The sequence below is a fragment of the Strongylocentrotus purpuratus genome, unplaced genomic scaffold (genome assembly GCF_000002235.5).
Source record: "Strongylocentrotus purpuratus isolate Spur 01 unplaced genomic scaffold, Spur_5.0 spur5_scaffold_2, whole genome shotgun sequence".
NCBI lineage: Eukaryota > Metazoa > Echinodermata > Echinoidea > Camarodonta > Strongylocentrotidae > Strongylocentrotus > Strongylocentrotus purpuratus.
Window position 1 is genome coordinate 3,005,130 of NW_022145605.1, and position 25,610 is coordinate 3,030,739.

At 34.8% G+C, this 25,610-nt stretch overlaps 2 protein-coding genes across 3 annotated transcripts in view; one reads left to right on the forward strand and one right to left on the reverse strand.

Moving 5' to 3' along the window:
* The first annotated feature begins 359 nt into the window (after positions 1-359).
* LOC115926600 lies at positions 360-3,877 on the forward strand. Its single transcript, XM_030991440.1, has one exon. The coding sequence runs from the start codon at positions 2,916-2,918 to the stop codon at positions 3,402-3,404; it is 489 nt and encodes a 162-aa protein (XP_030847300.1). The 5' UTR covers positions 360-2,915; the 3' UTR covers positions 3,405-3,877.
* A 3,378-nt stretch (positions 3,878-7,255) lies between these two features.
* Positions 7,256-25,610, reverse strand: part of LOC100888242 (beta-adrenergic receptor kinase 2) — a 79,644-nt gene continuing 61,289 nt past the window's right edge. Inside the window, exons 14-21 of one of the 2 annotated variants that reach the window (XM_003729311.3) lie at positions 24,694-24,794; positions 22,746-22,812; positions 21,859-21,954; positions 20,941-21,094; positions 20,115-20,260; positions 18,948-19,061; positions 17,782-17,881; positions 7,256-10,406 (exon numbers count right to left, since the gene is read on the reverse strand). In XM_003729311.3, coding sequence (XP_003729359.2) covers positions 10,360-10,406; positions 17,782-17,881; positions 18,948-19,061; positions 20,115-20,260; positions 20,941-21,094; positions 21,859-21,954; positions 22,746-22,812; positions 24,694-24,794 — 825 coding nt within the window. In that variant the 3' untranslated portion in view covers positions 7,256-10,359. Of the gene's footprint in view, positions 10,407-13,646; positions 17,882-18,947; positions 19,062-20,114; positions 20,261-20,940; positions 21,095-21,858; positions 21,955-22,745; positions 22,813-24,693; positions 24,795-25,610 lie in introns of both variants that reach the window. The other variant, XR_970386.2, reaches the window with a different exon arrangement.

Consider the following 25,610-nt stretch of genomic DNA (forward strand, 5'->3'; position numbering starts at 1 on the left):
AAGTATGTGCATACAACAAAGGCCAGTAGGTTTTTCTTTCATGAAATCCATCTATCCATGTTCCATAGCTTGGTGGTCGTTGGGACCTTGAGACACAGGTTCTTCATAGCTTCCTGTGTTCAGCTGTTCTAGTTACCTGCTCCAATAACATGCCCGTCCATTGCTTGATGATATCAGTCCATGTCCTAGTTAGTCTGCCCCTCTTTCTCCTCCCATCAGTTCCTCCTTGCAAGATGGTGTTTGCCAAGCTATTCTTTTATCTAGTCATGCCCAAACCACTGTTGCTGTCTTCTTTTCATGAGACAGCTTGTTTGAAAAGAATTATTAAAAAAAAATGCAAAAAATGTCACATTTTGTCACATTTTAATTATTATTTTTTTTTTAAAATAACGGTTATTATATTTGGATTACCATTGCATGTGTAAACGAGGCTTTAGTCAGGACTTAGCTCTTACCTATCAAAGGCTGAATGGCCTTCTATTCATCAAATTATGAAGGGAGTTTGGAGAATGGAATGTGAGCCATGTTATTTTTGTATTATCTTGTAGAAGAATATCGAAGCAGAAACGTAACTTGAGAAGGCTTCCTCATGAAATGCTCTTCCATCTTTGCGCATCACTGGTGCTGTATTCTAGAAACGCTAAATGGTTGGTTAGACGATAACAATAACGATACTGCCTCATTCTGATATGATGCGGCAAAACTGTAACGTTTTTTTTATAACTTAAAAGTGTAATACTCCTCACAATTTCATATCTTATATAAACATAGAGCTCAGTGAATAGATACAGGAGGTTTCTTGCTCACAATTGCCATTTTATTTACACTAAGAACAAAATCAGCATTTTTTTGCAGCTGTATACCACATGGTATCAGAATGAGCCCTAAATCACACTTGAATGGCTCCTCTGTTGTTTAATGTGGAAAATGAATATAAAATCATTGTTTTGGTCAGACATCAATGATTTATACTTATGAGTCTCCCACATCAATTTATTGGCCCGTTTCGGATAACTTGGCGAGTGATTTTATCAGGACATACCTCAAGAATATGACTGGAGCAAAAGCCGATCATTTTACTCCATCGAGGTGACTTCTATTCAGAAGAAGTCATGTGGGGGCAGTATTGATCGTGCTTGACTGACAGAGCCCTAACGAGTTTATCATGGGGGTGTGACCACTTCAATCGTTATCATTACCATTAAATCATGTATGCATATAGTCCATCGTTGTTGCTATTGTACAGGTCCGACCAGCCCTGAAGAAGAGGTGTCTTTGTTTTTTATCCCGTGAAAGCAGTTAAATTTTGGTTCACCCCGGGCTAGGAGAATCCATAATTGAAATGATATCACTAAGAGTACTTTATGCCCAAATATGTAATCCCAGTAACATACTTTTCTCACTGGTGTATACTCCATGTAGATTATAGCATTGTAAATATTCCCATTATTCATTAAAATTATGTTTGGAAAAGAAAATGATGGATATAGAATATTTTTCTTTGTTTTTATGCACTGTTTTTTTAAACTTGCCTATTTTTATTTTAGGTAATATATATTCATTGTGTGTTTGTAAAATAGCACTTTAAGGAGTTTTGTTTTCAGCACAGCGCAGTAGAGTATTTTTATATAGTAGCTGCGCTGTGTGAATTGATCTTAATTATTATTATTAATTGGTGTATTAACCTCATTTCTATAAACTGAGTATGTATTCTATTTATTAAGATATCAATTCGAAGAAAGATTCAGATTTGCTATGCTTTAAGATTAGTGATTCAACTAAATTAGCATTGTTTTATCAAGTGATCATAGTGGAAATTATTCAGCATAATATTCTTTTAACTTTTAAATACAACGAAACAATTATTGTTAAGGCATTTTTTGTTCCTCTTCTAATTTATTTTGTTATTTTGTTAATTTCTGTTAATACCATTTGTTTTTCAGAAGTGTTCTTTTATACACATTTATAATGCTGCAAATAAGATATATGTGTGTATATTTTTTTAATTGTAAAAGGATGTGCTATTTTTTCTGAAGGAAGCAGGGTTAGATAAGTACTACAGAAAGTTATAAAAGTATTAACTTGACATGATTTTTTTGTTTGTGTATATGTATATCTCCTGTTAAGAGTCACTATGTGGATGTTCACACTAGTTTTAAGAGATCTCAGTCTAGTACAAAATTGTACATAAAAAAAAAAGAGATAAAATTTTGCCTGAAAACCACCAGTAAATCCCCAGGTTAGAGTTATCAACTTTGTACATATCCTCTAACCAGAAATTCTTAGCTTCAACAGTAGTATACCTCCTCATATACCGCTTACCACCTCAATATGTCAAGAGTGATTGACAACATCTTGTCAGAGAGTGAGAGAGAGAAAGAGAGAGAGAGCGAACATTGTAATAGGGAGTAAGGGAATTGGTGTCATGGGGGTCGTTGTAAGTTTAAAATTATTGTTGTAATCATCAAAAAAATCTTCCTTTTCAGGAAAACTTAAAATCATAACAGTTGGATAAGGGCAAGTCTGGTATTTTGTCATCTGGTGTCATAAAAAACCATCAAAAATTCATCCTTTTCAGGAAAACTCATAATCACAACAGTCGTATATGGGTCCGTGTAGGGTATATGTGTCATCTGGTGTCTAAACCGTTATTCTAGAGTTGGCCGGTATTCTGGATTTAAGAACATAGATTCACATGGCAACGTATCATTACTCTTCATATTCGGTCGTATCTGAGCTTTTCATTCAATGATCAGCTAGACTCGAATCCTAGATGTGTCGGTAACGTATTGGACGAAAAACTTGGATTTGCCCATATACTAGATTGATATTCAAAATACTCATTTATTATGTAGAAGCAGAAAAGCGTTTTCCCTCTCTTTGTTGTTGGTGGTTGTGAGCCAGCAAATCACAGCATGTTTATTATCAGTAAAGTGTACGTTACAAGCAGAGTTAAAGCATTCTACATGTATATGTATCATGTGTGTATTCATATATCTGTGCATTCATATATTTGTGTATTCATATATCTGTGCTTTCATATATTTGTGTATTCATATATTTGTGTATTCATATATTTGTGCATTCATATATTTGTGCATTCATATATTTGTGCATTCATATATCTGTGCATTTATATATTTGTGTATTCATATATATGTGCATTCATATATTTGTGTATTCATATTTCTGTGCATTCATATATTTGTGTATTCATATATTTGTGTATTCATATTTCTGTGCATTCATATGTTTGTGTATTCATATATCTGTGTGTTCATATATTTGTGTATTCGTATATCTGTGCATGCATATATTTGTGCATTCATATATCTGTGTATTCATATATGTTTGCATTCCATTTCCTGCTTGCTGAGTATTCCATCACAGTGTGTTCATCATAAATGATTATATTTTGGGAACTATGTAGTCAAGCAAAGAAGATAACAACTTTACTATTCTAATAATAGTCAAAATGAATATATAAGAGTATATTTTATGTTATAATACCATGATTAAAGAGAGAAATGCATTTTTGTAAGTCATATTCAATGTGAAAGTTGTTAGCTTTCTTAAAGAATAAGAGCTCAAATATGAATTTATTTTTAAATGCAAGTATTTGTTGAGGATTGTACATGTGAATGAACAAGTATCTATGACCATCATATGAATGCTGAAGTGGCTGAATGCTTATTGTGCTGAAACTAAGAGGTCTTTTCATTAAAAAAATGAGAGTACTTTTAATATATTCCTAAAACTAACATATTTAATATGTAGCAGTGTTTTTAAATAGATAGGTCACTAATTTGCAGATTGAATTTATGCAGTACTAATATTTCAGCAGAATAAAATCACAAACAATTTTAGAAGTAAAAAATATGGTGTGTTGTGTTTAATGTGTGTTGTTTTGATTGAATTAAGAAGAAATACGCTAAGAAAATCACCTGTGGGGAAGATAAGAGAGGAAATACTGAAACAGAGAGCTACACAGAAAGTGAAACATAGAGAGAGGGAGAGAGAGAGAGAGAGAGAGAGAGGGGGGGGGGGGAGGGGAGGGAGGCAGGATAAAAGAGAATTTATAATACCCCAACTCCCCATGAATAATAGGCTCAAGGCGAAAACGAAGAGTATGAAAATACACAAGAGTGAGACAAGTTAGAAAATACAAATGGATCTACTAGTACTGGAAAGCCATTTTTTCTTCAAAAGTTGCATTTGGAGGAAATTTTAAAAACAATATATACTTGAAATATTATGTCTTGCATCAGCAACTGATTCCATAGATGAGGTCCAGCATGTGCTAATGAATGATAATTGAGGAATTTATAAATTTGATAAGTGTCTGGGAGGATTATAAAGTGTCAAGAAATTAACATTGTACTCTGGGCAGATCCATGCATACAGGGGAAAACAACCGATAACAATTAAAACACATTGTAGCAGGTATCCAACAGATGATGATCTGAGAATGGAACACAGAAATTAAGAGATAGATGGCTAAAGAGGGGTGATGTAGAGAAGAGTCAAATTAGAAATATGATGGGCAGAGGTGACGGGTAGGAATGACATCTATAAAAGAAGATAAAGGGAGAGACAGAGAGAAAGAGTGAGAGACTTCAAATGAGAAATGTGGAGACAGAAAAGGGGAAAAAGAAAACTACTAAAACAAGAAACTCAAATGCATTGTGACCACCTTTAAATGAAAATACCTTACAGTGACTTGGTAACATTGTTGAAGGTTGATGAAAAAATTGTGTTATTTTTTAAAGAAAAGTTACTTATTATATTCCTTCTACTGTACTAACCCTCTAACATGCAAAAAGTCCTGAAAAATTCTCAAACCACAAAGATATTTAAGCTTTTCTTTGAAGATGTCACTGTGCGACACCCTCGAACAGTAAATTCTCCCAACCATTTTTTAATTTTTCAAACCATTTTTCCATGAAAATAAGACACAAGACAGGCTTTTTAAAATCCTTCAACACTTAAATGTCTGGAATGGTCAATACAGCCAATTCCTTTCGATTTAAATTCACCTAAAATGTAATTAAATTGTAATAATATGGTTGGGAGAATTAAGGAATCGATCAGATCAGTTTTCCCCAATTTTCATCATTAATAATGGTCTGTTTTCACTTAAACTTTCAGATTATCTTTAATTGTACATCTAACATTTTCTCTCATCTGAACAATGTTACCAAGTCCCTCAATATGAATTTTTTTCTCTTAAAAATAAGCAAGGATGAAATGAAGCAACATGACTCGGTTTGTTTGTAGTTTACTTCAGGAGACATACTGCGTGAAGCTTTGTATTACTCCTATCATTTTTATTTAATACAATTAATAGAGTGCCACAGGTTTTTCCTCTACATCAAAGTAAAACGCCTACCATAGTAGACGATAATAAAAAACAGAAGGAAAATAAAGAACGACAAAGAAATCAGCACACGCTGACATATATACGATACAGCATAAAGCAATGTGTACCCATGGATTCATTTGCTGTAGGTTTAATGCTATAAGACAACAGTGATGTACAGTTCAATGCACTTTCCTTGAGGGAGAAACAAAAAAGTAGATTCAGCTGAAAAAAGGTGCTGTGATTAAAGGTGATTAAAGACATTTTGACAATAAAATCAAAGAGTGTGATAGATTTTCTTGTGTGCACTTTCTCAAGGAAATGAATAGCATCAGTATGTACATTGTCATTTCTTGTTTGTATGTACAAGACAGCCGTCTATAAAGAGAGATGAAGCCATCAAATGCTCCCTTTCTCAAATAAAACAAGCTTCTTTCACATACATATTGCGAGAGAGAAAATAAATGTAAGCTTTATTCAACACACACACACCTGAATGTACATATAGCTCTGTTGTGCATATCTTATTTGCCCAAATCTGAGGCATTTTTTTGTGCTCATACAAGAGCAAGTTTATCTCAGCTTTATAACTGACAATGTTTTCCCCACATTTCACCCTCTAAACTACACTCCTCTGTATTAGAAATGCAAGAGTTTTACATAAACTACATTTTCCATACCTTCCTCCATATATCATACTTTCCTAAACTCCATCCACATGAAGGACTTTTGTTAAAAATTGTATTGTAAGCTTGATAACATTGCACTTTGAGACTTTAAAATCAGATCCTGACTACAATCATTTCTAAAAGGATCATCCCTTAATACAATCCTTCAAAACAATTGGAGGTGGTAGGATAAGAGTTGACTATTCGTCAAGACAACAAGTCTTGTGCCCTCACTCACACAAACTACGGTACCCATAGCATGACCACTATGTGTATACACTGTTGAAGCACACAGCCGAGTTTCAGATAGACTATCAGATTAAAACTTTACAAGAACTCATGGCTTACCACATACAAAAAAGTAATTGGCTTTCAAACCCTTCCTCATCCCAAATGGCACTTGCCTATGCTAATAATAATTGGGCGTTTCTGAATTAAGAGAATAAAGGATATTTTTACAACATTTTTCCTTCCATCAACAAATCAGATATGCATATGATATTCTCAAAATATAGTCTTGGCAGAATGACAGATACTGATGACAATCAGTAAATCAAATATGGCTTTTTCTTCAAATATGGCAAATTCTGTGTCTTGCTCATAAAACTATAAAAACATAAATAATAGGATCCTAAGGGCAAGGTCAAGGTTTTAATTACTAAAACAAATACCAAAATCAGAAATAGAATCTAAAAAAATGTACAACCCTCATCATATTGATAGCTTACAAGGATTCAAAGATAGATATCAACCAATCAAAGTCTTTGATGTCCTTGATAAATTCTTATTTTTTTGTTCCACTTAAAAAAATCTACTATAAAAATGCTGTATACATAAACATGTGTACACATGATATTATATCAGATGCGCACAATCTTTCTTTATAAACTTAAACAAAGACAGGAGTTTAAAGTACTATGTCAAATGCAACATGAATTTACATAATATATACTTGGACTACCATCAGCCAATATGTTCTTTAATTATCTCTTTCCCATGACTTTACTTCAATCAAATTTCATTTTAAATTGCTCTCTGCCTGTCCCATTTTGTGCAGTACTGATGTGTTTAACAAACAAGCTTGATGCATTACGTTTGGAATATTAGGATTGGTTTACCCTCTTCATTGGGCTCTCATATATGAAGACAATTTTTTATCAATGTTTGTTTTTTAAAGAGACCCTTACATAATAATGTACCTATATGTATCTTTTCTTTTATGGTAACACATGAACCTTTATCATAATTGACCACTGACGATGCAATTGCATCATTGAATCCGCCATGTAACATCTCCAAATATATGAATCAATGATGTTCAGGTTTGTAAGATAAACAAATTTCATAATTTTTTTTCAAAGTTCAAGATTAATTTCTGGTTGAAATGATGAATCAAAATCTGCTTTATATGCACACACACACATTATAAAATCAATTTCTGCTTGACATGATGAATTCTTAATATCTTCACTAAGATACAATTTTCATCCAATATAATGATTTTTGATTGCTATTTCTTTACTACTAAGTCAATCAAATATTTCAAAGGAACCAAAGGAAAATAAAACAGTTCATATTCTGTATAAATCTGATTATTTTACATTAAATTAGATAAAATATTACGCTACATACATGTAGCTTGGCTTCATATTTTCATTCCACATAAAGTTTGGTCAAAACATAATGCTAGCTGTGGCAGGATCAAAACAAAGAGAATGACAAAAAAGTGACAAATTCTGCATGAAGATCCAAATTTACCTATTTAAACTTTGCACATTGGCAAGGAAAAAAACAACAATCTAAAACATGACTGACAAATTATTAGTTATTTAATTACAGAGTAATTTAATTAGAGATTAAAAAAAAACAGATCTGTATTTCAAAAATGCTGAAATATGTATATGGCTACTGATTTGTAGGTATGAATCTAATTAAGAGTGATGCATTTGTTCTGAAGTATCTAACAGAGTATGATTGGTGCATGTATCACTGGTCTAGCATGAGGTATGTTCACATGCTACCAAACACTCCATCTTGCTCTGTAGATCAGAACACATCGCTCATCTAAAGAAATGAATCAATGTCCTTTTGGGGCTGAAACAAATTATAATAAAATTAAACCGATGAGTTGATTGTCTGCAGAACACCAAACTAAGGGGAATTCCAATCAATCAAACAAAAAAAAAGCTAATGTCTCCATTTTTCCCCCTTTGATATTGAACACTAAATAATTATATCCCTCTCATATTCATTTGTAATAAACTTTACAAAGGGTAGCACTCCAATTCTAGGCTTTCAAGCACAATATCTGTTGTGCTGAGGTGAAAATTGACAGATAAAGTTGAGTAAAGGTCGTGTGACATTTGACCTTTGACCCTCTCTGTTTCTAGTACAAGGTGATAAACTTATTAATACCTGATCCCTAAAATATTTCTTGATTTATTCTATTTTCTGGTCTTGTATAATCTATACTCAGCACATATATTTTTCCCAAACTTGCTCTATCACATTTAAAGCACGGTGTCATATCAATTTGAACTTTGACCTTTGAGCCCAACCAATTCCAAATCAAACTATACACACTCAGGCACACAAACACACACAACCAATGATAATCATAAAATCTATAATTTTGTAGTAGTAATCTATATTTGACATATATACTCAACAAATAACTCTGATTAAATTAAGTCTTTTCTTTTGCTCACTGTCTCTCCCTCTCTCTCTCTCTCTCTCTTGTGCAATCTTTTTCTCTCTCTCGTTCTCTCTCTGAGTAACACATAATATTTCTTTTGCCACGTCTAAATTTGAAATGGCTGGTCAGAGTGATTTGGGCTATCCTGCAAAAGCTTCATATTTCTGTACAATAATTTCATTCATTTCGGTTACACTATATACATATGAAAATGAGCACTATCGCTCAAGCAGGTTTAAATACCTACTTCATCCGCACCTGGACACAGGTGCGGATTTAGCGATAGTTTCAATATTTGGTCAAACGATCTCGATTCAATAGCTGCATTCAAGTAATTCAAATTTTCTGCATGACAGCCAGATAAAGTGACAAGATTAAAAATAAGTGCTTCTTCATATTCAAGAATGAATAAATAAAAGAAACTGATTTGATTAAATATGAGCTGCTTTCAAAACATATATAAGGTGCTGAGTGTAGTTTGGGTCTGCATTTATACAACACATGTTAAAGTGCCATTGCTGCGTAAATCCTGATGTTTTCTTTCTGTAATATGTATCTACCTATCCCTGTTAAAAATATATGGCTTTTCCAAATTCTATGAGGAAAAAGAAACAATTTTCTACCAAAGTGTAATGACATAATGTAAGATAATGCAATTGATCTTGCTAAATTCCATACAATTCAAACCCATGTCTACGTGGAATAAAATCAATCAAGGTGTATACCTAGTCCCACATTATTATTTCCCTGTTATGGATTTCTCAAAATAAATCACATAAACTGGGATAAATAGACAATAAGCCATGAAAACAAAATCATTATCGATCAAAAATCATTGGACGCAAAATGCATTTGTGATACCACGTATATTAAATTGTGATAAATATAAGTGTAATATAGTGAAAACTTAATTAGCATTCATCTATTTCTAGAAAAATCAAAATGATTGGAACATGGAAATTAGGCGCCTGCGCCTTTTATTTCCATTGCTGCATAGCCATGTCTGAGCCTCCCTCCCTCAGCGAGCTCATTTTAATATAGAAGCACGAAGGGCTGGGCAGAAACCCAAACTACAAGAAACCTCCATCAGAACCTTTACAAGGTGTAGATCATCCGGATGATAGGCGTCTGTCTGGATTACAATCACGTCCCAATGAGAGGATCATTTAGAATTAATTCTTAAAATGTAATATAGGGAATCTGAACGTTTATGACATGCATTGACAAAAGCTGCGGGTTGAACTTTCACGACCTGAAGAGTCATACATCTTATCTTGCGTAGAGTCTGATGCTTCATTTCCATCGATCTCTCCTCCTCCCTTCCCCTTCCCCCTCCTCCTCCTCATAGTTTACCCCTCACTGTCACAGGCTCTCCTCAAGAGAAGTTCATATGTACTCTCAAGCCCACTTTGAGCAATCATATTCCGATCCAAGACTCTCTTCCAACAACGATGCGTTTTGTGCCATGCCACGCCCTTTCTCATCTGTTTCATGATCTTGAGTGTTTATACCAGCAGGGGTGTAACCAGAAGCTCCCCAGACGTACAGGAGGGGTGGGGCTGGTAGGAGAGGGAGAAGTCAAGTCAGAGAGGGTGATCCTTAGAGGGGGTGGGGTGGGGGGGATGATGTATAATGTGTTAGCTCTCCTGTGCTACTCCTCTGCCCTTGTAATGCATGCCAGTAGCTGGAGAACAAAAAGACAAAATAAATAAAGTTATCAATGATAGTTGAAATGGGAAACTCACATGAAATTGGTGTTGAGAAATAGAGTGAAAATATGACTGAAGCATTGAAAATTGAAAATCTATAACATTGTTCTACATAGAATAAACAAATCTCAATGATAACTAATTCAATTTCCAATATACAATAAACCTTCAATTAAGACAGTATATTGTAAAATTACATTGCTTTCACAACAAACTTACATATATTTGGATTGACAAAAGGCATTTAATCTTACCAGTATTCTCATTTTTAAATGATGAAAACACTCAATATATCTCATCAATTTAAAAAAAAAAATCAATATTTTTCTCAGCAGTTTTATATGAATACATGTTACATTAATGATCATATCCTGTCCGACTTGATCACAAATACTATTTCCACTCCGTTTTATTAAACTTAAAATAGATTAAAAGTCCATAGATATTTAGAATCAGGCTTGCCTCAACTCTGATGTGCATAAAAATGATTCTACCAATCTTTGAACTTTAAAAATCAATTGTAAGTTTGTTAAAAACAAAGACATATTTTTTATAGGATGGTATACACTATACAGATTGAAAATACCATGCAGCTTATAATGATACAATGAGAAAAGAAAATCACATTATCATGCAAAAAACACAAATCACAATCATGCCATGTCATAATACAATTATAGCATCTAAATTGTCCCAATACAAGAGGGGGGGGGGGGACCTATGTAAACTGATAAGTAATATAGTACACTTATAGATATTGGAACCAAAAAAGACATCAAATGTAGTATGTACAACAAACCATAAGTAAATTGGGGAGGGGGAAATCGGTGCGAAATAACAGTACCCCATCCTGATTCTAAAGAGTGAACAAATCTTTTGGGGTTAAAATTCTTATTTTCCTGGGGGTAGACTCCCACTGCCTTCCCCCAGCCTTCCCTTGTAGGTCTTGAGTGGGTCTGGAGGATTCCCTAAATCATGTTCCTGGAAGAAGAAAACGTCAGTGTCAGGAAAATGTTGCCCCCCCCCCCCCTTGAAACAATCCTCTGTATGCACCCCTGTAAAACCATCAGCCTGCACATTAAATTAAAAAATGCCCCTTGAAGAAAAAAAAATCATTAACCTCTGGTTGATATATAACATCATAAAAATCATGAATTTCCAAGAGGGTATGTAATCTGACTAAGGTTACAAAATGGTATGACACAAACATTCTACATGAAAGAAATAATTCAATATATAATATACAACAAATACACATATTATTTTTCCTAGCCTACAAAGCACATTGGCAACACAGGTATACATCTTATATTGCTATATTCCCCAATCAAAGTCATGTAACTAAAATAACATACCGGTACATGAACAAACAAAACAAACAAAATTCAAACCAATTTGTATGGAATGACCAATTTGAAGTATTGAACTTTTCAAAATGTGTCTACCGGTAATCAAAGGATTTTAATGTTTTATGTTTTCCTCATGAAAATTCCTGGCATCATATACCTTATGGTAAGAGAAGAAAACTGGATACAAATTTTCATGTACACAAAGTGTATTTCATATATTTGTTAGGGCTATGAATCTTAAGTTAGAACGGTGAATTAGAAGTTATTTAGCTACACCTTATAATGTGGACTCATTTCCTTTTTATTGATTATTTGTTTCTCCTTTGAAATTGCTCTACTGCATTAATGTTATTTTTTTTAATTTACCGGTATATAAGTATGCCACTTTATGTTTAACCGTTACTGTGATAGAATTCACTAGAAGGTGGAAAATCATTTTGGACTTGAACATGTTGTTTAGTATACACCTAAAAGGCTACATGTGCAAAAGAGCTTTGAAAGTTACTATTAGAAAGCTGACTAATAGTCAATTCTGGGATCCAATTCACTGCAAATCTAATGATGTGGTTTTATAACTACGCAGTCAGCTAGGCATGACTATGACTGTGACTACCACTCAAGCAGTGGTAACATGGAAGTGAATATGTGGGATAAGCAACAATCGTAAGACTAAGGAAAACATAAGTACACAATGTGAACAAGATTCATATTAAATCATGCAAGTCATTTTTTAGAAAGCAGGAGCAAGAGGGGAAAGTACATTTAAGGGTAGAATAAAAGAATAACAGAATATTGTTCATCTGATCGAAGAAAATCCCTTCCTAAACTCTTTAACAACGTTAGTCATGTTGTTCCATACAAATAAGCTAAATCTATAATAAGCCTGTCTCAGATAATCACTGAATACCCGGTACATGAATTTAATCCTTGGGCTACGCGGACTGAATAAAGATCTAATACGATGTAAGGAGTACAAACAAAAAAATACCATTAACTTTTTCTAGAGTACTTTCACGGAGTTCAAAATCAGGAGCCACAAAATCATGTAAAAATAATGAACTAACCAAATCAGGAGGACCACCAAAATGCAGCACAGAGAGATTACATAAAACAACAACAACACAAAGAAGATCCTTCAAATAATCATTTCCCTGAGCCAAACATCGAGCCAAACATCATGACAAATTTCATTTGAAATCATTATTTTCCCAAGTTCAAATGATGCATTTTGCTATCATGGTTCATATAGAATGCTTGGTTTAAGAAGTTTTATCTAAACAAAATTGTTTTATCTTGAAAAATATTAAACTGACCAAATGTTCCCCATTTCGGTGAAGAAAAGATAGAAAATGAATGAACCTCATGGAAAACAAACAAAAAATCATCAAAAGTACCATAAAAGATTCTAATAAAACTAGAGTTAACATTTGATAATAGATTTTTACTTCTATTGCCACTTAATTTTAACCAAATTTGTTGCTCAAAAAATTCCTTGGTAAGAGAATTTTCAATCTTCTTTGAAGTATCAAAATAAAGGTTTCAGCAAATTTGCAACAAAATAACAAAAAGCTATCAATCTTTGTATCTGCCCTTAACAAAAATAATGGAGAAAACAAACAAAGGTTTCAGCGAATTTGCAACAAAATAACAACAAATTGTTGATCTTTGTATCTGCCCTCAACAAAAATTGTGGAGAAAACAAAAATCAGGTGTAAGAGGCACTGATGAATCTAACAAAACAAAGGGCAACAGACACATATAAACTAAGATGAAGAAAGAATAGTATACCACAAACTGTAGCAACCACTGACAGAGTCACAGAATTACACAATAAACATTGACAATATATTAACAATGGACAGTTACCCAGAATGCATTGCTGTACACCCTCTCACGCAGTCCCAGTGTGCGCGATTCGATTATGGCTTTAGGGGGCTTGCATCAGAAACACACAAGATAAGACTTGGCAGATATTTGTCTCCATCTCACTCTTACGGTGAGGTGAGTTTAAACAAGCAACTTGATTCTACATTCTACTTTCTTTCTTCTTTGTATGTTTTAAATATTTTGTCAAGAGCCATTTGAATTGCTCCCTATCAAATTCATCCGACCAGCCAGTTGGTGGTTAAATTGGAGAGAGTCTGTATTAAACACACCATAATCCAACATTTACATTCAATAAAGATTAAAATCATCACAAAGTATGCTAAAAAAAACTCTGTTCAAAGTACATATATATAAACACAGGATCATTTTTTTCATTTTTTTTCAACTCACAGAAATCAACTGCATGTGGTTATGTTAACCACTGCAGTCTTCTTTCATTTTTTAAGCAGATATCGCTTAAATGACCCCCCAAATTTAAAACAAACAACAAATGGTACTAGTTTAGGGATTATTGAGGAATCACAGCTTCCATGGGTACACATTGCCTTTAAAAACAAAGAAATTGGACAAAGAAGTGCTTGTAACTATTCAAACTGAAACCAAAATGTCTTTTAGATCTTATAAATCCTACAGCTTCCAAATCAACCACAACATTGAAAAGTATTGTACACAAACAACATAGTAGATCCAAGACATTTTCTTCTTCATAGTATACATATTTAAAAAAACAAAAAAACAGAGACACAACCAGAAATTAAGACAATAGTTGTGCTACATCAGCATTAGGAAAGAGTTCATCAACTTAACATGATTTGCTTCTGATTTTTTTTTTCCTTTTTTCTTTTTTACAGTTCACATCAATTACATTACAATTTCAAGACAACATTTTATTTTCATTTGCTAAAAATATCGTAGCAAATATAGGTGCCTCGCAAAATATTCAAAAGTACATATTACAAAAAAAAAGAAAAGAGGTCTAAGAACTAAAGGTCTCAATATCGATTTAAAAGATAAAACTGCCTGGCGAGGAAGTTACACTTTCCTCAAGCTATATTTCTTCCACAATGGCCTAAAAATAGTTTGCACACTAAATATTGTCCACAGAAAGGAACCTTCATCAACTCTGGTAAAAGAAGATTTTTGTTGTTGTTTTTGTGACTAACTTACATATAACCTTCTGTATAAATAGTTTGATTTTTGTTGTTGTGAGAATATCAAAAGAGAGAGAGAGAGACAGAGAGAGAGAGAGAGATAGAGGGTAAGAAAGAAGCGGTAAGAAGTGGCTACTAGACATAAGCTCGCTTGGGTGCAGATATACAGTCATGTTTTGAACAATTCTTCATTCTTTTATAACTCTTTTTGTATACTACTACTATTATTATTATTATTATTATTATTATTCAACAAGCTACAGACATAGGTGATAGAACTGTGCGCTCTCATTTACAATTTCAAACATGAAATCTTCAAAAGTGCAAATTTGTAGTATACAAAGCAAAAAGAGAGAATAAGACTTCCACAAATGGTTAAATACCTACGTTGTTTCTCTATAATTCTTCAATTCAAACCTTGTTAGTATAATTATGTAAACAAAAAAAGAAAATATGCACACAAAGTTAGTGATTACATCTCTATAAAAACATACAATTTTCCTCTTTTTTGTAGTTTCTTTTTCATACAAGTAAGCAATTATTCATCATACCTTTAGGTGATAAATACACAATATCTTTCATCATTACAAATATGTGATCTCTAACGACCACATTCTAATTAATAACGTACACTCATCTCCCTTCCATTTTTTTTTTACATTGTATGCCATTTCATTGTACAAAGCCATGCACCATTGAAAACAATCTTCTTTCCTCACCTATAGTTCTACATCGAGGCATTGATGAAAAGGATAATATTTATATATATATATATTGTGCACAGCACGATTTGCAATCGTCATCATTTAAAGCAAATAAATTCATGACTTGACTACCGGCGTCTTCCTGTGAACATATCTATATTCACACTTCATTTTTTTCTTCCGTATAGTAGCACACTCACAATAGTTTTTCTGTTTGAATTTTACACGTATAGAGGTTATTCATTTGTTCCCCTCATATTACACACACTAAGCATCTCTAGCACAAGACTAAAAAAATACCCCCAAAATGATATTCTTTTGTAATAACTTCATGTTACATAATTAGATATTCACACAAAAAAGAGGCAATTGTTTGACTCCATTTTTCAGATTTGATAGAAAACAAGAAAAATGCCAAAACTTATAATTAATACAATTCATACTACAGAATATATATTTTGATTGAAACTGCAAGCTAACTCTCTCTACTTTGTCAAAAGTAATAAAACATTAATACCAAGTTTTCATAAAATTTGCTGGTTTCCGAAGTATGACGCAGTAGCAGTAGTTATCATGGCTGTAGCACACACCTAGCAACATTCCCTAGTATCAAGAATATATTAGTGAAAACTCTCTCAATTTCATCAAGGGATGTGAACAAAATTATCCAGCTATAACATGTTTTGAACATGAATGTTTGCCTATTGCGCTGATGATCACAACTCTGTGTAGTACATATCAATACTATCTAATTTTACTGCTAAGATCAAAATTACAGCTACAGTCGCTTTATCCACAAAACGGGATTATCAAATTAATAGTTCTTTCCAGTCCTGGAAAAAAAAAATCCATCCTTACATTTTCTAAACAACCTCTTATCAGAAAATGCAAACCTCTCTCTGTATCATGAGTAGAAACATTGCTAATCCATTAAAACACACAACAATGAAACTAATACTGCTCTAAATAATTTTGTTTTCTTTATACAAAGGCAACTATAGTTCTCATTATAGGCTTAGCAAACACAGGTTTCTTTATCGTTGTCCAAATATATAAGCGCCTTAGGTCCCTTACGTATTAAAAACAAAAAGTACATTTTTTTTAAATTTTGAAAGTTGTTTTCTAATCTACTTTTAATATTTTTTTCTTCTCATAATGAACACAAATTTGGACAGGTCCTGGTGAGTTTGCTTTATGGATCTGGCTTCTTCAAATCACAAAACAAGGTCAATGAAATATAACCAAACTGGACCTCTTAAATCAGGTTCTCCAATTTAAATTTTATTCAAGGTATTAAAGTATCGTTGGCATCGGCTGTTTCCATCATCACCTTAAATTTGCAGGAACGAAAAGGTTTCAAACAATTCATTTTTCAACTTTGCAAATGTCACATCAGCAAAAACAAAATGAGTCAAGATGGTATGTCAGGCAAGTCAGTTTGTCTGAATCTGCTCAAAACTTGCAAGGAAAGTAAAATAATCAAGGATTTCACATTTCTTATCGTAATGTGGATTAAGTCAGCTTAGGATTAACAATGGGTTTAGGATTAGTCACATGATCTGAAAAGCAATTTTTATTTAAGTGATTTTAAAAACATAGGCAATGGATGGTTATAATTGTTATTGATCTGGAAGTGGATAAGAAAGATTAGTAATGTTGGTGCACCAGAACAAATGACATTTAAATTTTAAATATTTTATAAAGCAGCAGTTAGATCGATTCACACCAGAATTATCTTTAAACCACACAGTATTAATTAAGAAAGTAGTATTGTGAGAAACTTGTCTGAATATATGTACAGATTTCTCATCATTGAAATATAAATTTGGGATATTTCTCCCGAAGTAAATGTGTAAACAATCGTTAGGAGGCTTGAGGAGACTGATCGATCAGTAGTAAATTGTCAAGATCAGCAGGGTAATGTCAACATCTTTCTTGATATTATCAATAAATCTTTAACCAAAAACAATATATTACATTGATGAGCCAGATTTAGAGGGCTTTTTTGTTGTTGTTACTGGTGTCATGGTAACTTGATTGTCTATGGGAACCAGATGGCTTATGTATCAAAGCCTATGGGTATTAGAGAAGTCAGGCGTTAATGGGTTAACGTAGCAAGTGGTATTTATATGATGGTGGTGGAGGTTATAGGGGATGGTTAAGGGGGGTGGGGGAGGGGGTTAGGGGTTGGTTAGTGGGGGCCATTGCTGTTGCGCTGGCCGAGAGGGGGATGATGGCGCATGATATCAGTAGACGAACCTTGGGTCGCAAACATCTTGGGTCCTTTCCTCAGCATACGCTGCGCCTCATCAAACGTGCTGCGGATGTCTTTGAACCACTGCACATACTCTGGCTCAGACTGTGGAGGGTTATAGGGAGGTACAAAGAGAGAAAGATGAAACATAGGGAGTTAAGAATTTCTTTTAAAATCCATCATATAATATGTGAATCTTTTCTACACGAATGCGCTTATATTCAATAAATTACATCATTTTTTATTTAATAAATTAATTCGATATCAAAGACCTCCAAAAAAACATTTTCATCTCCTTAAACTAGCCTGTTTGAAGGTTTATTTCTACTAGCAAACGTTCAAACATAACAAAAATATTCTCATGCTTGACCATCAGAGGGTAACGGTCTCATTCCGCACAATAATTTGAATGTTAAACTATTTGCTTGTCTATATACAGTAGGCTTATGGTTGCACCATGAGCGAGGGGAGATTGGGGAGTCCTGAAAAGGACTGTTTGATAATCTTTCTTGTGTGTGTGTGTAGTCCTAAAAGGACAGTGGTAGTCCTAGAAGGACTAGTGTAATCTTTCTTGAGGTTATAGTTCTAAAGAGAACTATAGCACTGGTAGTAAGAAGAGGATGGGTGGTGGGAGGGGCTTGACGTTTTTAATAGGTTGACTATTCATCGTCAGGCTCGTCATCAAATACAAATACATAATTCTGTTTGAAACAGACACAGGAAAATTTCATCAAAAAATATGGTGAAGAAAGAAAGAAAGGAGTAAGGTTGGTCTAAATGAGGAGGATGCTTGAGACAAGAAGAAGTGGAGGGAGGGAGGGAGTGTCATCATGGCATGAAAGTCAGTAACCCCTTGTAAGAGGGAAAATGCTGACTTTAATAAATGATGATGATGATGATGAGACCTAAAAAAAAGATATTGTATTGCTCTTTAGGTGCCAAAATATGGGTCAGTTGGTAGGAAATCCTCTTTTCTTTTCTTTTTTGAACATTTAAAACTTTTTTTTCTCCCTCTTTGGGCTGATATATTTTTTTTACTCTAAAAATAAAATTCTCTAAAAAACAGTTTTAAAAAAAAAAGCAGACCGTAGACTTCAAGATTGTTGGGTCAGTCGCAAAGGGCAATACAACATCTTTTTTTTTAAGGCTTGAGGGGTTGAGAATGACTTACCTCTGCTCGTAGAATGCATGGTTTACCAGCTTTCATCTTCAATGTGATACTCTTGTTGCCCTTGATCATTGATTCCTCTACAGTCAGCACATCTTCCAAGGCTATCACATTTTGCTGAAGCACATTAACAAAAATTGATATATATCATTAATGATTGATGATCAGCATTTCCATTTATTGATACTTTTCCTAAATCTGGGATGGGATGATGTATTTTCTCTAAAGCCCTATTAGACTAGTCATGTCTCCAGCACCAACATTAAAGGCATCGTTTAACTACGGTATGTTAAATCTGAGATGCATGGCCCTACATGTTATCAGTGTCTGTGATACGTATGGTGTCATATTGAAGCTCTAAAAAAATTGCACTTAAAAATCTTTGAGTGACAGGTTTTACCATGCTCATTTTCCTCAATAGACTGTAGTTTTACAAAAACCGTTAGGAAAACGAAAAACAAAAAATGAAATTTTGATCTCCAATCATAAATATCTTGATAACCAGACAGGCGATCGGCTTGTAAAAGTCATGGGATTCCTGACTGACCTAAAGGTTTATAATTATGATTGCAGCTTGAGCTAAATCCAGGATTTTGTTTAGAACTTGAGGCAATGTTACCGAGTCACTTTAAGAAGGTACAGTCTCAGATCTTCTACCAGGTTCTTGTCCAATGCTTCCTGCAGTCTGCCTGATGGTCTTGGGACATAGTCGCAATTCTCTCATTCAGGACTGGACAGAATTCCCATTCAATATGAGCACAAACAACTTGAACCGCCACACCCGTTTTGTGGTACAGAATTCAATTGAGGATATCTAGAAGCATGGCCTACTAAAGATTGGAGAGTGTTCGGTTTGGTTTAGGAGGTGTAGGAGAAATTTCCATCACGTAGCACATCCAAATTTTGAGGTTGCTCGATGGTACGCACATTACACAAGACCTGTCAGTTGTAAACCTGTGCACGGTTTCACGAAGTCGTCACAAGTACAAGTTTGCCTACATACCATTGAAACATGTGCATTAAAATTAACATGCGATGTCGACAAATCTGCTGATAACCAATCAGAAGCAAGGATTCCAGTAGCTTATAACAAACACTATCATTTGTCACTGATGACAAGTTTTGTGAAACACCTCCCTGGTTTTAAGAGACTGTGTTACTGTATCTCACCTGACTTGGTCCCCTGTCACCGTCACCAGACCATTCCAACCTGTTAGGGAACAGATAGAAGTAACGCTTCTGCCATGTGTTGAGGAATGGGCCACCCAGTCTGTGGAGGATGCCATGCATTATACAGTCCTTGCCCATAGCATAGACTGTAAGAATAAGAAAGATCACAATGGTTCATGATACAATAGTAAGATTCTATCTACAGCCAACTAATATAATGTCAACTAGCACTTTTGATGTACACATAAAACACAAAACAAAATCAAGAGGATATGAGACACAACACTCAAGGTAAACATCAATAGTGATCTTTTTCATATTTAAATGGTCCTTATATACAGGTTCTCTTGAAAGCATGTTTCAATGAGAAGCACTGATTAAAGGGGGATGAGGGGGGGGGGGGGGTTTTTGGAAGGTGGTTTTGATATACAGGTTTCACTGTATCAGCTCTCATCAAATAACATATCTTTACTAGTAGGAATTGTTCTAGGACCCATCCAAAAGGTTTTAATATGCATCACCTGCAAAATATGGCGGATAACTTTAGTTTGCAGGTCCATATCTGAGAAAGGTGTTTAGAATCAATGGCATCAAAACTGTCATGGATAACTACCTGTTGCATGAACAGTCAAACCTGTCTACAGCGACAGTCTTTGTAGACAGGTTCCTTTAGTACATGTTTCAATGAGAAACCATTTTCAAGGGAAACAAAAAATGTGCTTGTTGTAGACAGGTGGTCACTAAAGCAGGTTTGACTGTATCGTAGAACTACTTCCTAGAGCTTTTAACCATCCTAATGACTTCATTCTATACACCTCCTACTCACTTCCTTCGTCCATCTTCTTGGCCTTGCGTTTCATCTCTAGCTTGTCGTGCTCCTGGTTGACCGTCTCAAATATCGTCTCAGCGATCTCCTGCTGCCATCTCTCTGAGATGGTGACGGGGAAATTCTTATAGAGCTCCTGGTCTGATTCTGATAGCTGGGATAGGGAAAAAGGCAGGAGAAACGGTATGAGAAATTCAAAGAGAGAGGTAGAGACAGTGACACTTTGGTAAGTTACGGTTCCATTCCCTACTGCCCAATAATTTGAATGTTAAATTATTTGCTTGTCATCAAATCCAAATACCAGGTGAAAAACCAATAATACTAACCTGTGGAAAATGTGACAATAATACTGATAATTTGTCTGTCTGGAACTAGAAGGGCATAAACTCATAGGCCCGAATTCACAAAGGAGGTTTGTCGACAAACCTTGGTTTTCGTGCGTCATAGGACGCGTTTTGACGCGTTTTTACAAACCAGGTTTGTAAAAACGCGTCAAAATGCGTCATATGACGTACATAAACCTCGGTTAGTTGACAAACCTCCTTTGTGAATTCGGGCCATAAACTTTAACACAAAGTTAACCCCCTTCTAACTTTGAAAACTAACATCACTTTTACAATTGCGAAAAATGCAGGATTTGGGTGAAAAGGAGGATTTGATTATTTCATGAACTTATCTACAGGTTAAGGAGACTATATGAGGCTGATGGTTCTCATACACAGATTACAGTTTTATCTCATATTTCCAAATGACAAACTCATTTTTATTTTTTAATGAATGAAGATGAATCATCTCTTTGGAGCAAGAAGGGCCTTATCTCATATCACACAAAATGAATGCCCTTTCGGCTCTAAATAGATGAAATTCTGAAATTTAGGTTTTAAGGTTCAGAAAAGTGAGAAAAGGAAGGTTTCTTACCTTGATCCCCTTAACGTCGTCCTCATCAAAGGATCCGATATCGAAGGCATCCGCAGCGTTGACTTCACCTCTGGGTGGTATGAGGGGAGGTTGTACCTAGAGAGACACAGTGAATACAGACAAAAAGATATATTATAATAGTAATAATAACGGTGGGTTCTTGTATTGCACTCATACATGTCAGACTTCACACTCCTGGTGCTCCACGACTATTATCTGTTTAGCATGGCTGCCATTACAGCACTCTAGCGTTTCAAGGAATTAATTCCTGCCAGGTATCCAGTTACCCCACCTGGGTCGAGAGTGGCAAATGTAGCTTCATGTCTTGCCAAAGGACATTAGTGCCGCGGCAGGACTCAAATCGCGAACCATATGATCCACAGTCTGGTGATGTAACCACTACACCGCGACAGCTGAACAGAAGACATGCTCTGAGGGGGTATCAAAGGCATGCATGTTTATTGACAGAAAGGTGCCATGAATACTCTCACCCTCCAGCCTTTCCTACATTTAAACTTTGGAGCATTGCTCAGGCAATCACCATCTGTCTCTTCATTCAAAAAGAGACTTAAAGGCTCTCTGTACTAGTTTGGCTAGGGGGGATTAGACTACCCAGGGAGGTCACTGACAGGTGGCTATCTCATCAACTCAGCTCTCAATTAACATAAGAAAAAGAGGATCATGGGGGACCAATGGTCACCGATTAGGCATTGTTTGCTATATAGAGGGAGCACAAGTAGATACAAGTAGTACAGTGGGGCTTAAAACATTTCTTTTTTGTAATCCAGATATTAAGGATTCTGTAAGTTTTCATTTCCATTTTGTTGTCAAACTTGGTATCCACCTGCAGAGATATTCAAAGATGAGAAAGAAATGCCATATCTAACCTTTTGATAGTATACTTGGTTCCAGTCTGTAGTCTTGAAGAAGGGGTGCTCTCTCACTTCTGTTGCCCTGTAATAGCAAAACAAAATACACTCAGTCAAACCTGCTTTAGTGACCACCTGTCTATAAAGACCACATTTTTTGTTTCCCTTGAAATTGATTTCTCGTTGAAACATGTACTAAAGGAACCTGTCTACAAAGACCACATTTTTGTTTCCCTTGAAATTGATTTCTCGTTGAAACATGTACTAAAGGAACCTGTCTACAAAGACCACATTTTTTGTTTCCCTTGAAAATGATTTCTCATTGAAACATACACATTTACTGTAGGCACCTGTCTACAAAGACCACCTGCCTATAAAGACCACTTTTCTTGTCTCCCTTGGGTGGTCTTTATAGACAGGTTTCACTGTATAAGTATTAAAAGCATGAATAACTTTGAAGAAAAATATCGCAATATGTTCCATCATATCCATAGCTCAAAATATGCAAGTGATTTGTCATAAATTCAATGCTGCACTGAATATACAATTTTAATGTCATCTTAGCATTAATATATTCTTATGCTTAACAAAGACTATGAATCCAATACAAATATATGGATTAAAGGGGAACTGATCCATGGCGCAAAATTATGCTAAATCTGCTTGTGATATTTGTAATGAAAGTTGGATTTTTTCTTGTTCATTCTTGAGCAATGGTTGCCTTTTCTTAATTGAAAGAATATTTGTCTCCCAATTCCTACACCATCATCTTCCTCCAAACTGAACAATATAAAGAACAACACTAACATAACATTCAATATCTAAGCCTTGTTCTGATCAAAGAGGTTTTGTTGAAATAGAATAATCCTATGAAAGTTTAACCAGAGGAAATTCAAAAGTTTGTTTTTTACATCTATGATCAGTTTCTCTTGGGTGATGTTGAAAAAAACAATCCATTCATCAAGGGAAAGTTTGAAAGAGGGTGTCTTGGAAAACAAAAAATTTATAGCACACTTTTAAAATTGTGTTGTTTATATCTCAGGCACGTTTCTAAGTTTTCTGGGGGTAGGTTATTTCCTACTCTGTGGGTGTCAGTCTTGTATCTCTCTTTTTTCTCTCTCTTACTTGCTTTTTTTTTCATTTTCTTTTTTGCTTGTTTTGATAGAGAAATCTATTTCCTCTATAAATTCACCCCTGACAGGTCTGATAACAATATACCGAACAGCAATATTGCAAAATTATGAACTTAGACTTTAACATTATAAGACATAAATCATCATATTTAACATTTTAATGACCACATAAAAAAAAATTGGATTGATACTAGCTGGGATCCAGGTGAAAATAACACTTTGAAATTTGCAATGAACTCAGAAATTTGTTATAACCCTAAACATTTGCAATGATCCCGAAATCTAAACTCAACTCTGGGCCTTGTTTCATGAAACTTGTAATCAATAACAACTGCTACAGATCTATGATAAATCTGTTCACAGCTCATCAAATGCAAGGATTTCAGTGGCTTATAATAATTATCATATCTTGCTAGTGATAACACGTTTTACAAAACAGGGTCCTGGTTCCTGCACACAACAAGAACCAGAATAGAATGTGAATATTAAAGGTATAGACCAGTTCTGGTCATGCGATTGCATTGTGAAAGTATTGGTGTGTACTACAAGGTTGTGGAATTTGGCCCACTCTCGGTAAAGTTACAAGCACTGTACACAGAAAGATGTATATGGGACTACTCAATATCTATCCTGGCCGGATCGATATGGTAATTTATCAAATATATCAATTAGTAGGCGTTTTCCTGGCAAAATTTGTTTCATCACGTATTAGTCAAAACATATTCTTTCGCATGATTGGTAATAAGAGCTTCCATTTCATTTTTTGAGAGGGAGTCTTTCCAAAACTGGTCTATACCTTTAAGGGTCTTGAAAGTGGTGATGTGTATACATACCCTCTGCCTTCACAGCCTAACCTGCTTGCTACCTCTCTCTGTAGTAGACCTGCTAGTAATGCTCGCATCTCATCACTCATCTTGTCTGGGAACTCAACATCCTGGACACACGACGAGACAGGAGAGAGAGAGCGACAGAGAGACAGGGAGAGAGAGAGAGAGAGGGAGAGAAAATTATTGATATTAGAATGATTCAGATGATATAGCATATAATATGGTACAAAGATTGTGCCTTACAAATATATACAATTATAAATAAGATATTGATATCTCCAATTGTAAAATGTGAGTTAGAATAAGAATACTCCAAAAAGGAAAAAGAAATGTACATGTACAGAGAGGCATGGACAAGATGCAGAAATAAAAGAAAGGGGGAGGAGATAAAAGTCATAGAGACAAGGAGGAAGGGAGATAGGAGAGGGGGTGGGCAGAGGGATGGGAAGAGGAGAGGGCAGAACAAGGAAGAGAAGAGGAGAGAGGAGAGAAGAGAGGAGAGGAGAGGAGAGAGGAGAGAAGAGAGAAGGAAATATAAAGAGATTGAAGGAAAGAGGGAAGAACCAAAACAAAGTGTGTGTGTGTGAGAGAGAGAGAGAGAGAGAGAGAGAGGGGAGGAGGGAGAGGGAGAGAGAAAGAGAGAAGTAGACAGTGACAGAGAAGCAGTGACAGAGACAGAAAGAGGAACAGAGAAAGATATAAGCCTAAAATTGAGTGGGAGTGATTGATGATAGATCTCCTTGTTATCACTGCCATCCATCAGATGTGACCTTTGACCTCTGTCATAGTCAAATCTTATCCAGTTCTCACTATGACCATGAAGCAGGGTACTCTAAAAGCAAACCAACCAAGTTTACAATGCATCCAACATGTTATGGTCCATTTTTATCACGCAGTAATTGCATTCTGATGTACAGAATTGG

What these genes read in the sequence shown, in the direction of transcription:
- LOC115926600 (XM_030991440.1), top strand. Translation starts at nt 2,916, where the DNA reads ATGTTTATTATCAGTAAAGTGTACGTTACAAGCAGAGTTAAAGCATTC.